The sequence below is a fragment of the Platalea leucorodia genome (assembly GCF_965183815.1).
Source record: "Platalea leucorodia genome assembly, chromosome: 6".
Lineage (NCBI taxonomy): Eukaryota > Metazoa > Chordata > Aves > Pelecaniformes > Threskiornithidae > Platalea > Platalea leucorodia.
This window is the reverse complement of record NC_138828.1, coordinates 66,492,929-66,506,340: the sequence shown is the minus strand read 5'-3', so window position 1 is coordinate 66,506,340 and position 13,412 is coordinate 66,492,929. Positions and strand designations below refer to the sequence as shown.

The 13,412-nt window shown below is 43.6% G+C and overlaps 1 protein-coding gene across 8 annotated transcripts in view; it reads right to left on the bottom strand.

The window, feature by feature from the left end:
* CCDC149 (coiled-coil domain containing 149) overlaps positions 1 to 4,041 on the bottom strand; it is a 57,231-nt gene extending 53,190 nt beyond the window's left edge. For all 8 annotated transcript variants that reach the window (XR_014228615.1, XR_014228616.1, XR_014228617.1 and 5 more), the window contains exon 1: positions 3,936 to 4,041. Coding sequence is in view for 5 of the 8 variants with exons in the window: in XM_082316019.1 (XP_082172145.1) it covers positions 3,936 to 3,983 (48 nt within the window). In the remaining 3 variants the exon portion in view is untranslated. The remainder of the gene's footprint in view (positions 1 to 3,935) is intronic.
* Positions 4,042 to 13,412: the final 9,371 nt, after the last annotated feature.

Here is a 13,412-nt window from a genome sequence, read left to right as displayed (position 1 = left end):
GTGAATGGAAGCACACTCACTGACTTCAGCAGAAAGGAGACCGAACTCGTAGAAGTCAGCTCTCTAAAGCAAGGACAGAGGTGGTCTTGCAGATTATGCAAAAGTGCTTTTTCCCTACCACACATGATCTCCCAGTACTGTTTAACTCATCCCACCACCCCAAGATCATGCTACCACCTACTCGTTTCTCCATCACTGATTCTGTCATCATCCTTACATCAAATGATTCTAAGACAGATTACATGGAATTCAGGCAAAAAGTGAAATCACACCCTTCTCCACAGCAGAACATACAGAGTTGGAAGCTTCTACAACCCTTCAAAAAGAAGCCCCCAACTACCCTCAAACAAAGTTCATATATCGTGTTTTTCATTCATATTCATGGGATTAAGTTATGTTTCATCTCCCTTACAGAGACAGGAAAACTGAGCCGCTAAGGAGTTGACTCACAGGAGTTTGTGCAAGTCAACAGCTTAGCATATCCATAAACGTGGCTGTCAGACTGAGAAATAACTATGGACACTTAAAAACACCTAAAAGCAAACAAACAAAACTCTCTAACCAAGATTTTGGTGACCAAAATTATTTTCCAAGAATTCTATTCTCTTCAGCGAAGAGTACAGTATAACCACCTTTCTGTGATTGCTTTCTAGCAGTGCATACAGCAAAGCAACTAATAATTGTCACACTTTCCTCTTTTCATTCTCTTCCAGGTGGGAGAGGCATTTTGTTTCCAGCAAGGTTTTTTCTTTTTTTTAAAATAAGAGACATTCAAAGGCATGTTCAAAGGAATGGGACACACTCTTGAGACAGTATTCTGAGATTTATGAAGATCACTTGTTTCTGGAGGACGTGGGCCACCATCTCAGTCCATCCAGTAAGAAGTTCTTGATATGGCTCAGTTTCATTTGCGTCAAACAAGCAGTTATTAACCAATCTTAATCCTACAACTTTATGCAGCCTTTTAAATACCCTAAACACGGGTCATTCAGTGAGGTAAATGGTAGACAAAACCCCAGACTCCAAGAAAAAAATTATGTGGTAACCCAAGAGAGTACTTTACCTTTTATATATATTCATCCACTATCAATACTTGAACTTAGCTAAAGAACAGGTGAAATTTATGTGGATTCTCACTCCTGAAGTTTGTTCTTTTGCATTCAGTTTGGGAGATTATCAACGGAAATAATGACTCTTTCCGCTCCTTCAATATTTGCTAAGTTGGCTTTGTCCCAGTATTCCTTTCCACGTCATCCTATTCAGAGTTAGTTTAAAGAATGTTCAAGGTACATGTGGTGCAAAGATTGTTCAGCGTACCAGGTGCACACTAGGCCTGAAATGCATGTGGCTGTAGAATAAGTGGAAAAATACATGAACATGGAGGCAAAAGAACAAGCAAGAAGTCAGTGATGAGCATAATAAAAGCAGAGAAAGATATGTGAAAGGGTACAGAGCAAAAGGCACTGAAATGGAACAAAAGTCAAAAGGAAAAAAAAGAGTAAATACAGAAAAAGACTGGAATGCACCAAAAAAACAAGCATTCTTTTTATCTAATGAAGAATGAAAAGCCAAACTACAAAAATCTACAGCAGTGTGTACAAGTGTTTGTGTATGTATATATAAGGACTAAAAATACATCCTACCACTTTTCTTAATACCTGCAATACCAGGCTTTAAAAAACATTACAGTTGGTTTGACAAGTATTTCAATTACTCCTAGCTTTCAAATTTGGAGGACTGAGCTTGTGCAAATGAAAAAGAACATGACCACGGATGTGAATCCATCAGCTTCTGGTCTTTTATACCAATATTTTGAACCCCATTCTATGTTTTAACTGTCCAGCATCAGCAATGTGAGAGTGTTCGTTTAGAGCTACCACGTGTTCTGCCTGTGTTATCTTATATTTTGAAAGCACTTCAAAATGTTTACGAAATGCATAGGGAACAAAACTTAAATTACCCAGCATTGAAGCTAAGAGGCCTGGAGAAGCTCTGTACCACTGAGGGATATCGTAAACTGGAAAAACTTGTTACAAGTTACTTCAGAAGTTGGAGCCACTTTCTCACAGACCCATTAGGATGTCAGAGTTAATGGGTAAATCACATGAAGTTAATCACAACAGCCAAAGGAAGAGGAAGGCAAAAGAGGGAAGCCTGTACCCTGACAGCATGTGCTACAGACTTCACGCAGAAAAACAGGCTGTAAGCCTGCTGTGGGAACAGAGAGAAAGGAAGGAAAACCAGAATATAAATCACTAGGCCTCTAACTGTTCCTGAAAAAAAGAAATTATATGTATGCTTATGTATTTGCAAGAATGTAGCTTAGCACAGTCATTAAACTTCACTACAATCAAGAAGCCCCTAAACCAGAAATAAGTGTTCAATTTCATGATTGAGTTTTTAGGTTAAATTATATCAAAAGTGAAATAGTTCCCAAGTAATTCTAAATGACTTTTTAATGCCAAGAATAGGGACACCTCCTTTGAACATGCCTTGTGAATCGTCTCTGTATCATACCCCTCCGTGCCATGTGACACCACCCTGCCCCCAAATAAAACTCCATTTGGGAAACGAGATGTCAGATGCAACACTGCATGATCAGGATACTACTAGAAATACACTTTTCACTTTCTTCTGGATTATTTTGCGTGTTTGCAAGCACTGCCTGCATAGGTAGACTCCAATCCCGGACGTGCTGTACTAGCACAAATCTGGGCCCACACAAACTCCCACTGAAATCACTGGGAGAAGTGACAGGTTCAGGACCCTGAACACATGCATCTTTTTGACAGGTCAGGGCCTTAAGCCATGCTCACATAATATAAGAGAGGCAAAGCCCTCCTGAAATCAGAGGAATTCACCTGTGTGTGTCGAACTCGAGGACAGTAGCCTCAGTCAGGGTGATCTAGGCCCATGACATTTGCACGGAAGTTTTGTTTGCTAGCTGTAAACATAAAAATACTATTTTTAAAGTTATGCGAAATTAATGCGATGCAAAATGCAATGCAAAAATCAGCATGCCGACCTACTTCAAACTTCATGGTTCGGCCTATTAAACAGACTTGACTTTGATGCCATTACTTTAAATTACACTGACCTAAAGTTGTTTTGAGTTTGGTAACCTATCCTACATGAAACTGTGTACCTGTAAACATTGTGGATCTTTTAATGTGGACATAGTAGATAATAAAATTTTCTACTCTTGTATTCTGAAAATCCTCCACCTGTTGAAGCTCATGGCTACTGTGGTAGTACAGATTTTTCTCCCATTTTATAAATGACACCGTGGGTCTCAGAACCCTTTCATCTGTGCTTCAAGTGAAGTAAGAAAACCAAGCGTGTGCCAGAGGAGCAGACCCGCCGCCCCCCGGCTGCGGCGGCAGGGCTGCGCTGCTGCTGCCGGGGCTCCCCCGAGAGGCCTCAGCCCCCGGGCCACCGCCACAGCCGGGTCGCTGGCGGTCTCAAACCGAGGGCCGGCGCAGCGCCCAGGCCCCGCTCTCCGGCAGCTCACACACGCGAGAGCTTCGCGGGCGCTCGCCCCGCTGTGCAGCAGCCGCGCAGGGGTGGGGGCCGGCAGCCCCAGGGCGGTTCGTGGCAGGGCTGTGCCACACGGCAGGCGTGGCCCTGCGGCTCAGCCTCGCCAGGCTACGGTTCAACGCCCCCCGCCCCCGTCGGCTCCACCTGCTGCCGCCCCAGCCGCCGGGGTCGCGGTCCCTCTCGGGCCGGGCCGGGGTCCCCTCTCCCCGGCTGTGTCCCTCGCCCCGGCAGAACTGCCCCGAGGAGCGGGGCAGCAGCCGGGCGCGGCGGCGGCGGCGGGGCCGGCCCGCCCGCCCCTCTCCCCCGGCGGCCCCAGAAGGGCCGGTGCCCGGCGGCCAGGCCGCGCCGCGGGAGGCAGGGCGCCCCGGCCCGCGGCTGCCTCCGCCCCGCCGCCTCACCTCGCTCACCAGCCCCTGCCAGTCGCTCTCGCTGCGGTGGGAGCTCATGGCTCCGGCGGGCCGCGGCGGCGAGCGGCTCCGCCCGCCCCAGCCTTCACCGAGGAGCCTGCGGGGAGAGGCGGGGCCTGCGGCCGCCTCTTGCCGGCCGGCCGGGGCCGCCCAGCGGCGCCCCGGGCGCGGGCCTGGGCCTGGGCCTGGGCCTGGGCCTGGGCCTGCCGGAGCCGGGCCTGCGGCGGCGCCTCACCGCTCGCGGCCTAGCGCGGCCCTGCCCGCGGCGCGCTGCCGGCAGCCAGGCCGCCTCCACACGGAGAAGTACCCCGAGAGCGTCGGGCAGGGCCGCGGTGCCCGGGCAGGAGGGCCGGTCCGCAGGGGAGAGCGTGGGTCAGGCCACAGACACCCGCCCAGGGCCCTGCAGAAGCGCCTGGGGTGCGTTGCCCAGAGAAGGGTCCTCCTCCTAAATGGCAGCAGCGCTGTGCTGCCATCCCAGGCACTGAACAGCCAGACACAACCCGCAGAGCGGTCGATGAGGGGACAGGCATCAGGATACTGTCCTGCAGTAGAGACTTTAATACAGAATCCCAGAATGGTTTGGATTGTAAGGGACCTTTCAAGATCATCTCGTCCAAGCCCCTGCTGTGGGCTGGGACATCTGCTAGATCAGGTTGCTCAAAGCCCCGTCCAACCTGACCTTTAACATTTCCAGGGATGGGGTGTCCACAACTTCTCTGGGCAACCCGTTCCAGTGCCTCACCACCCTCATCATAAAAAATTTCAAGTCCAATCTAAATCTACCCTCTTCCAGTTTAAAACAGTTGCCCTTCATCCTGTTACTACAGGCCTCAGTCAAAAGTCTCCATCTTTCTTGTAAGCCCCCTTTATATATTGAAAGGCTGCAATAAAGTTTCCCTGGAGCCACCTTCTGAACAACCCCAACTCTCTCAGCCTGTCCTCATAGGAGAGGTGCTCCAGCCCACTGATAATTTTCATGGCCCTTCTCTGGACCTACTCGATCAGGCCCATGTCTTTCTTATGCGGTGGGCCTCAGAGGTGAATGCAGCACTCCAGGTGGGGTCTCATCGGAGCGGAGTACAGGGGCAGAATCACCTGCCGGTCACACTTCTTTTGATGCAGCCCAGGATACGACTGGCTTTCTGGGCTGCGAGCACACGTTGTTGGCTCATATCCAATTTTTCATCCACCATAGATATTATTTGTACGTAACAAAACCCCCGCGAATTAGGTACACACTCGCACTGTATGTGTAAAGTAAGACACAGCAGGAGGACGAAGAGGTAGAAAACCATCTTCTCAAAACGTGATCCTGGAACACTGCCCACTTTGGGTACAGATCTGTGTTGTCACTCAGTTCAGTTCACAGAGGTGTAAGGAATGTAACGACCCAGGACTTGATCTGGCTCCTCTTCTCCCTGCTAGTGCAGACTCCTCTCCGTCAGCAGTGAAACCCAGGCATGCTCCCCACACAGCGCTCCACACCCTTCCAGATGACTCTGCTCCAGCCGTACCCTCCCCAGCCCTGCGGCGAGAGCTGCTGCATGGTACGTCCCCACGGACCAGGTCTACCTTGAGGCACATCACGTGCAATCTTTGTTATTATACCCCTAACACAGTGAGCGCTCCCAGGACTTAAGTTTTCCAGGCAGAGTCACAGTGTAATTGCATGGACTATTTGAGCAGTTTAACCCACAGTTACTCTTTGTTTTAAACAACACAACGAACAGTGCAAAACAACACATTAAAATATGCGTGCCTCATTCCTTACCACAATTTCCCCACTGTTAAGATTTGTTTGTGGTTTGGCATCTAGGCACAGTGTCCTTCTGTTCTCTAAAATGGCTGAAAGATCCTCCTTTGCCAACTTCACATCCCTTCGAGCAGGTGATGCCTTGGCCTTGCCACTGTTCCAGATGCTTAATTAACAGCTAGTATCGGAAGAAATATAGGCTACATCTAAACCCAGCAGTGGACCTCTTTGAATGTAAGATTATCAAGTTTAATAAATGCCTGTGGTTATCTCCATACAAAAAAAACCCAAAAAAAAACCAAAAAAGAAAGGTCCAGGAGAGCAGCTAGCTTTAGCATGGAACTTTAGTTTGATAAATACAGAATTCATACATTTTACCTGCAAATTATAAATCAAACTTAGACATTTTCTCCAAAATATAGCCCATTTTCTCCTAAATTAGCTGTTCCTCATCTCTCAGCATTCTGTAACTTTAGTGCTCTAGAGGGTACATTCGTCTTTCCTCTTTGTTCATATTTTTCTGTGGCTTACGTTGTCATGTGTGTGATATATCACAATCCTGCATGTCCTCACAGGCTTGTTGGCAAACCATTGCTATAAACAGTATCTTGTTTGCACAGGCAAATAGCAAATAATGAAAATTAAATTCACAAGAACCGTAATTTAAACCCACTGAGTAAATGAATCATTAATGATATTAGAAACTCCATCCTTTTCATAGTATTGTTAATAGTTAAAGCTATACAACTGCTAGTGTAGATGAACCAAACAGAATCTTTTTCCCAGTTCTGCTTCTCATTTGCAGAGTTTCTCTTCTCTGTTTTCTTGGTCTTGTAGTACTCCAGACTCAGAACGCTCTTGCAGAAAGAGCTCCGCTTGCAAGAAAGATAACCCTCTAATAGCCCTCATTTTTGCGGGATGTCACTCATTTTAATCCCAAAGCTGCTCGCAGTCCCCACAAACATAAGGTTTTAATTTTTATTGCTGATAATTATTCAAATGAGAAGTAAATATTCATGAAAGAGAGGCTATTAAAACAAAAGGAACCCTCAATGTTTCCAGCTCTTATGATTTTATCAAAAGTCTGATGAGAGCTGGTGTTTTTCAGAAAGCCCAAGCTCTTGGATGAGAATAACCACTTTCTTTTGAAGTAACAGAAAGATTCAAAGGAATAAATAAAAAATAAGCTGAAATGTGCCTTGAGTACGCTTGATAGGATCAGAAAGAAAATAAAAGAACCCAAATACGTATTTTTAAGTTATCACTTTCAGTGCCTGATATCAAGCCTTTTGGCACCTTCTGCAGCTTTCCTGATCCTCTCTGTCTTACTTACCAGTGGTTACTGTGACTATGTAACGGTCCCAGCTGGGAGCAGGTTAGTCTGCTCGCCTCTAGGGAGACACGCATTGAGATATGGCTCCTGCCTTAACTCAGACAAACAAGTCAAGAAGATGATGATTGATAGAAAAGAAGTACTATCACCCTTAGTTTATAAATAGGAAACTGAAGAGAGAAGTAATTGCCTTGCCCAAGAAAACCGATGTTTCAAACATAACCAGGAAGCAAAATTGCAGGTTTCAAGAGTACCAATCTGCTGTTTTAATTGCAAAACTAACAAGATGTCTTGATTCTTCTCCTACCTACTGCAGTAAGTGCTTTTGCACTGTCACCTTGCCAACATCAGAAGAATACAGTATTGTCATTGAACATCTGAGAAAAAAAAAAAAAAAAAATCTCTCAACCTTCCTCTTCAGCTACCATCCCATTGGCTTTGTCTCTAGATCCGTTATCTTCTTTGCTTTCTTCCTCTATACATTCACTAGATAAACTTATCTGCTTCTAGTGTTTCATCTCCCTTCTCTGCAATTCTGCTTTGTGATCAATCTTTCCCTCGGTATCTTGAGTTCATCTGTCTTTTCACCAGATTACCCTCCACTTCTCTAAGTATTTTCTACATTTCATTAAGAAGGCTCCAGACTTCCTAAAATAACCTTTTTTTGCCTGGAGAAATTACACATTCAAAATCAGATCTGAGCTACTGTGGCTCTTTAATGCAACTACTCAGGTAAACATATGTAGGAGGTTTAACCAACAGTTTTCACTTGTAGGAGATTTAATCAACAGTTCTAAAACACAGCTTTCAGAAATCAGTGCCTTTGTCAGACATTAAGAAAGAAAACAACCCATTTTTTTATCCATAGGTAAGCCAATGAATGGATCACTTCAAATTTTGCTGCTTATTTTTGTCAACATTTGTCTACTGCACCGACATCATCATTACATCCATGTCCAACTCTAAAGAAATATATGATTAAAAACCCAGTGTAAATCCTTAAGATCTGGACAGGCTACATAATTGAAATGTAATGAAAACATGTAGCGGTTGTCTCCTGAAGGATGATTCAATCTGACTCTCCACAGATGTTTCAGGGTTCCATTTAATCAGGGTTTAAATACCTCTGAATGAGGATATAACCTATCATAGATAAAACATCCATTTTAGTACTTTTGGTGATTTATATCAGCATTATTCTATTTCATATTCTTTCTAGTCTGATGATAGATAAATACATGATCAAACCCTCATGCACACATTTTGGAGGAAGCATCCTATGTTTGTACTATGACTTCTAGCATTTATCTGTTCCCCTGTTTGTTTTCTTTCCTTTCCTTTTCTTTTGCCTTTCCTTTTTAGAGGCTGCTTTTTGTCCATTTATATTCCAGCTGCGCCTTCTCAATTTTCTCAGGTTCATTGCTGGTTTCACTATCCTGTATCAGCTCTTCTACTTCACATGCATGATCTGTCAGCAGGACAATATGATCTGCAGATCAGAAGCAGTTTAGCAGTTATTCATTTATGTTGAATCCTTTTGTGCCCAGTCAAGTCTGTGAAGGACACATCTTAGGCAAACAACACAGATCTTTAAAGTGATGGTGTTTCTTTTTTCCTCTTCAACAGTTTTGGACCTTCAGTGTATTGTATTCCTTTGTGTATTAGATGCTGCATGTAACATTAAAATTGGAGACAGTCTTTCTTTTCCTTTTTTTTTTTTTTGAGCTATTGTATGACTGTTAGCTGGCACGACTGGATACTGGAGTTCAGAGTAGAGTAGCTCTCTCCTCTAGCGAGAGAGTGGAAAAGAGAGAATTTGGGGGAAGAGACAGAAACAGACTGTGATCGGCACAAGCCAGCTCTGGGAAGGAGCTAGGTGGTGAGGTCTGGCTGAAGGAGGGAAGGGAAAAATGATGCAAAGCAGCAGCCACGAGGGAGGAGCGCAGGCAGTGGGTGGGATGCTCGTGGAACGAACTGAGGGGAAAGCTGTAAGGTAGTGGGGCAGAGGAGAGACTGCAAGTTTGAAAACAAACTGATTTTGAAAATGAACGCACACATATAAGCAAGAGAACTGTCCTAACTCTGAGGTTTTCTGAGTGATTGAAAACCCAAAGTCAAGAGTATTCTGTTGTATAGATTTTCTAGGAGTAATATATTATGTATAACTTCATTTGCAGTGCTTTGAACAATTTTGTTTTAAAGGCTGGTTTCTCCAAGGCCCCGTGATGTTGCAGCATCTAACTTTTAGGCATCCTTCTGTCTAGAGAAATCTTCAGCCTTAGGCAATACAGAAGGTTTCATTGGAAAACAGCTGGTTGGGTGCTTCCTAGCTCGCTATGGCTGAAATGTTCGAAAAAATGGGTGGATGGTGGGCGCAGGTGTTTGAACAGGTCACCAGCCCTTAGATATTGCTCGTAAACACCCATTATACAGAATTGGTCAGTACAAACACTCTCTTTTGTGGTCATACTTAGCCTGACACCAAGCGTGGACTTCAGTGAAGTCCCCCAGGAACACCAGGCTGTGGACGAGGCTCAGGAAGATGCTGGGGGCAGTTCAAATCCAGCTGGGACAAGAAGGCCCTAAGTTCTTTAAAAGCATCTGTAAAATGAATTGGTTTGATCTAGGCTGTAGTGGAAAAGTTGGGCACTGTTGTCTCTGCTAGTGATAGTAGATAACTGTGTAGGGGTTATGAATAAGGTGTTTTATGTTCACCAGCAGAATTCATGGCTCTTCTTCCCCTCACCCTAAGAACAAGCACAACTCAGTAGGAACTAGAAGACGGCAGTAAAGAAAAAAAGTACAAAATCTCAGAGCCTGTTTAAGGCCTTGTCATTACAATTGAATATAGAGTTAGTGTAAATGAATTCTGTTTTCCCAGAGGCATCAAACTCCTCCTGTCAAGACAGTCTCTCAAGAGAGACTGGAAAGTCTCTCACTGCCCTCCTTCTGCATTATTATTATTTCCCTTAAAATTTCTTGCTATTGATGTAACTAAAAATGCAATATAAGATCAGAGAAAATATTTTGTCAAGTGACTCAGACAGGAACAACTGATGGGTACTAAGGAAACGTGTACTGCATTTTATGTTCCTCTGAGTGTGCTAGAAAAATACAAGAAATAGTTCATTTTACTGAGAAATCCAGGTGGGGAATTCAGACTATTTTCTGCTATTATGAAATTGAAGAGTGACCTAGTACTGTCATCAGATCTGACATATGAGTGGCTTTTCAGACTTGTAAGTTCATTTTTCAACTGGTGGGGTATATCAAATTCCTGAAAGCTGTCTGACCATTGCGGAGACATTTATTGCTGTGACCACACCAGACTTTTTGGCACAAAGGCCATCACTTTACGTACGTGGTCAATACTCGGCAGACTGTAAGCAGAGAAGGAGGTGGGGAACAATAAAGGACAGCCAGCGTGATCCTGTGCTTTCTAGTCAATTTAGAGGGAATAAAGAAAGAAAGCCCACTGACAGAGCTCAAAAATTAAATTGAAACAGAACTTGTTGAGCATATCACAGCAAAATAATTTTGCATTTGAAAATGTCTGTCTGGAGAAAAAACCAAAATATATCATCTTTGGTGTGCAATTTTTCTGGGTGCATGAAGAAATTTCTCATCAAACCCTGACTGCATGCCTTGGAATGGGCAGTGGCACCGCACAGAGACACTGAGCTGAAGTTTGCCTGTTTTATGTTCAAATTACACAGACTTTGGGGGCTTCAACCTCAGTCCTTTCTAAGTGGAGTTTGGTGAGCATTCTTTTGTCTCCCTAGACACTTCTCCAGTTAGTAAAAGCAGTTGGATCAAGGAGCTGAAGCTTGGGTTTCTACATCCCAGATAAAACCATAACTGCAAGGATATAACCTCCCTCTCTTCACAGAAATACTTAGTTATAAAAGTGCAACAGGTTTAACAGAAGAAATTAAGAGATCTGTTTCTATGCTCCAGGTTTGAATCGGATGGAAAGAAATTGAACCCTGTAATTATCACAGGAGCTGCTGGAGTAGATGCTGTTCTAGAATGACCGTCTCTTTTCTTTGCTCCTACGGCTTTCTTGTATTGGTGACAACGCCTGCTTCATTTTCTGTGTGACTTCTCATTGCTCAATGTTCTAGAACTTGATCTTATACCTTAGTACTACCAGGGTGCTTAGGAGCTCTTTTCAAGCACATGCTTCCCCTTAAACTACCCTGGACAAGATGTAGGTATTATGTAAAAGTTGTAAGGTTATTCCAGAATTTCACTTGGCTTATACATTTAACTCATGAGATTATGATCCTATTAAATTATTCTTCCACTGAAAGTAGATCTATACCTTTGATTTATTTATTGCTGCTTGGTTTACCTTTGAATTTCATACCTTTTTCTTTTTTTATTCTTGGTTCCCAACTGTTTATTTTTAAAATAAACTATTTCCTTTCACCAAGAAAGGTTTTTTTTTCCTTCATGCTTGTTGGTCACTGAATCAATTTAAACTATAATCTCCTGGTCCTAGTGAGAGGCCATATGTGGATGGTATGTTTATTTATTCACTCTGACAAACGGTGGAGGCACCAAACAGTCAGTAACAAGCAGAACTAAAACTGTAAAACCATAAAACTAGACAAGGTAAGGGCTGAGGGCTCTGACTTATATTCAGCAGTGGGCAGAAGACACGGGTTGAAGTGGATACTCTCCCTAGCCCTTGCCTTGTCCTCCAGAGGCAGCTTATAGGAAAAAATAAGAATTATGAAACAGCTTCTGAATCACAATTTTAAGCCAAGCGTACCGAAATGAATGAAAATGGATTTCAATTAATTTGTATATGCCATGCGTATCTATGGTACTTTCTTTAGCCATCTGTTTTACATCTGCCTTCTTTTGCAAGTGAGATTCCTGAAACCTGCCAACAGAGCACAGGGGGTAGTGTTGAGGGTGTGTACTAGCAATTCGGTGTGGTTAGCTGTATCCAGAGATAAGGAGCCAAAGACACTCAGACCTCAGCTGAATAGGTCAGAATCTGCCTGTTTTTGCCAGAAATATTTCCTCCATGAAGGGTTTTCTCCATCATAGACTTAAAAGGTTTATATCAAGATTCTTGTTAAGTAGAAGCATCTTTGCTTTACAGAAATACATATATTTAAAGGCTGGAATAAATAAAATTAACTGGTGCTTTCACCACTGGAGGTGGGGTCCAAGAGGATCACACTGTTTAAGCAACTTTAGGGCTAGAAGATGTGGAGAGACCCATGGTGGAACTTTAAGTGCTATGAGGAGCCTAATTCCCATCCAAACTTTAAGCTGTCTGGCCTTTCTGCTTTAAAAGAAGGAATAACACTATCATCTAACAGAGCGTACTGAGTAATGTGGCTCCTTGTTTCTGTGTTTGAGTAGGATGGCAGCCAATTTGTGTACGCAAACAATGAGACTTTGGTGGAAAATTGCTAGTTTTTAGGACCCTGCTATGAGCTTGCTGTGCTCAATCATAGTTGTGCTCAGTTCTAGACTGTTTCTCAGTCTATTTCTAAAATAAAGAGAAAAAATCCACACAGTAAGAACAAAGAAGTCAAAGCCTGGTTAAGGCACTTCCTCGGACATTTTGCTGATGGAGAGTTCGCTCTGCGCGCTCCAGCCCTCCAGTTCTGCACCGTTTGTGGGTTTCACTAACAGCACAATGTCATTTTTCTCAACTTTAGTGGTTGGGCAGATTCTGACACACCAGGAAAATGTCTCTGTTTCAATTTGGTATTTAACAAGGTGCACAGATGGTGTTAAAAAGCAGGTAGAAGTGGTTAATCACCTGTGAATTTTAGGCATTTTTCTCCTGTCCATAGAGGACTTTAGAAGTGCGTTTACTGCATGGGTTTCTCCACGATGATTTGCATTTTCATGGTTGTTTTCAATCAGTCATCCCAGAGGGGTTTGCAAATCTTTTCATTCCAAGGCGGTGAGGACCTGCCCATGTCCACGTTCTTAGCGCAACAAATGATTTGGGACCTGAATCATGTGGAATTCAGTATTCGCGTTCAGGCATATCCGTACCTCATCGCACCCGGAATTGTTTCATTTTACTGACACCATCTGTTTCTTGTGCCTAAACCAATTTGTATTCCATTTCAAGAGTTGTCCCCTATGCTCAGCTTTCTGACCTTGTGAATCGATCTCTTGTACAGTCTGTAACAAATATTTTCCTGAAATCTGGATGAATTATGTCAACGATTTCATCTTTATCAATTCAGCAATGCATTGAAATGACCCTAATACATTTGTCATACATGATCTTCTTTTAACAGAACCATGCAGCTTTCCCTTTACTAAATCACACCTCTAACTGAATTGTAATCTTCTCCCTTATAAATGTTTCCATTATCTCGCTCACTACTACAGTCAGTCT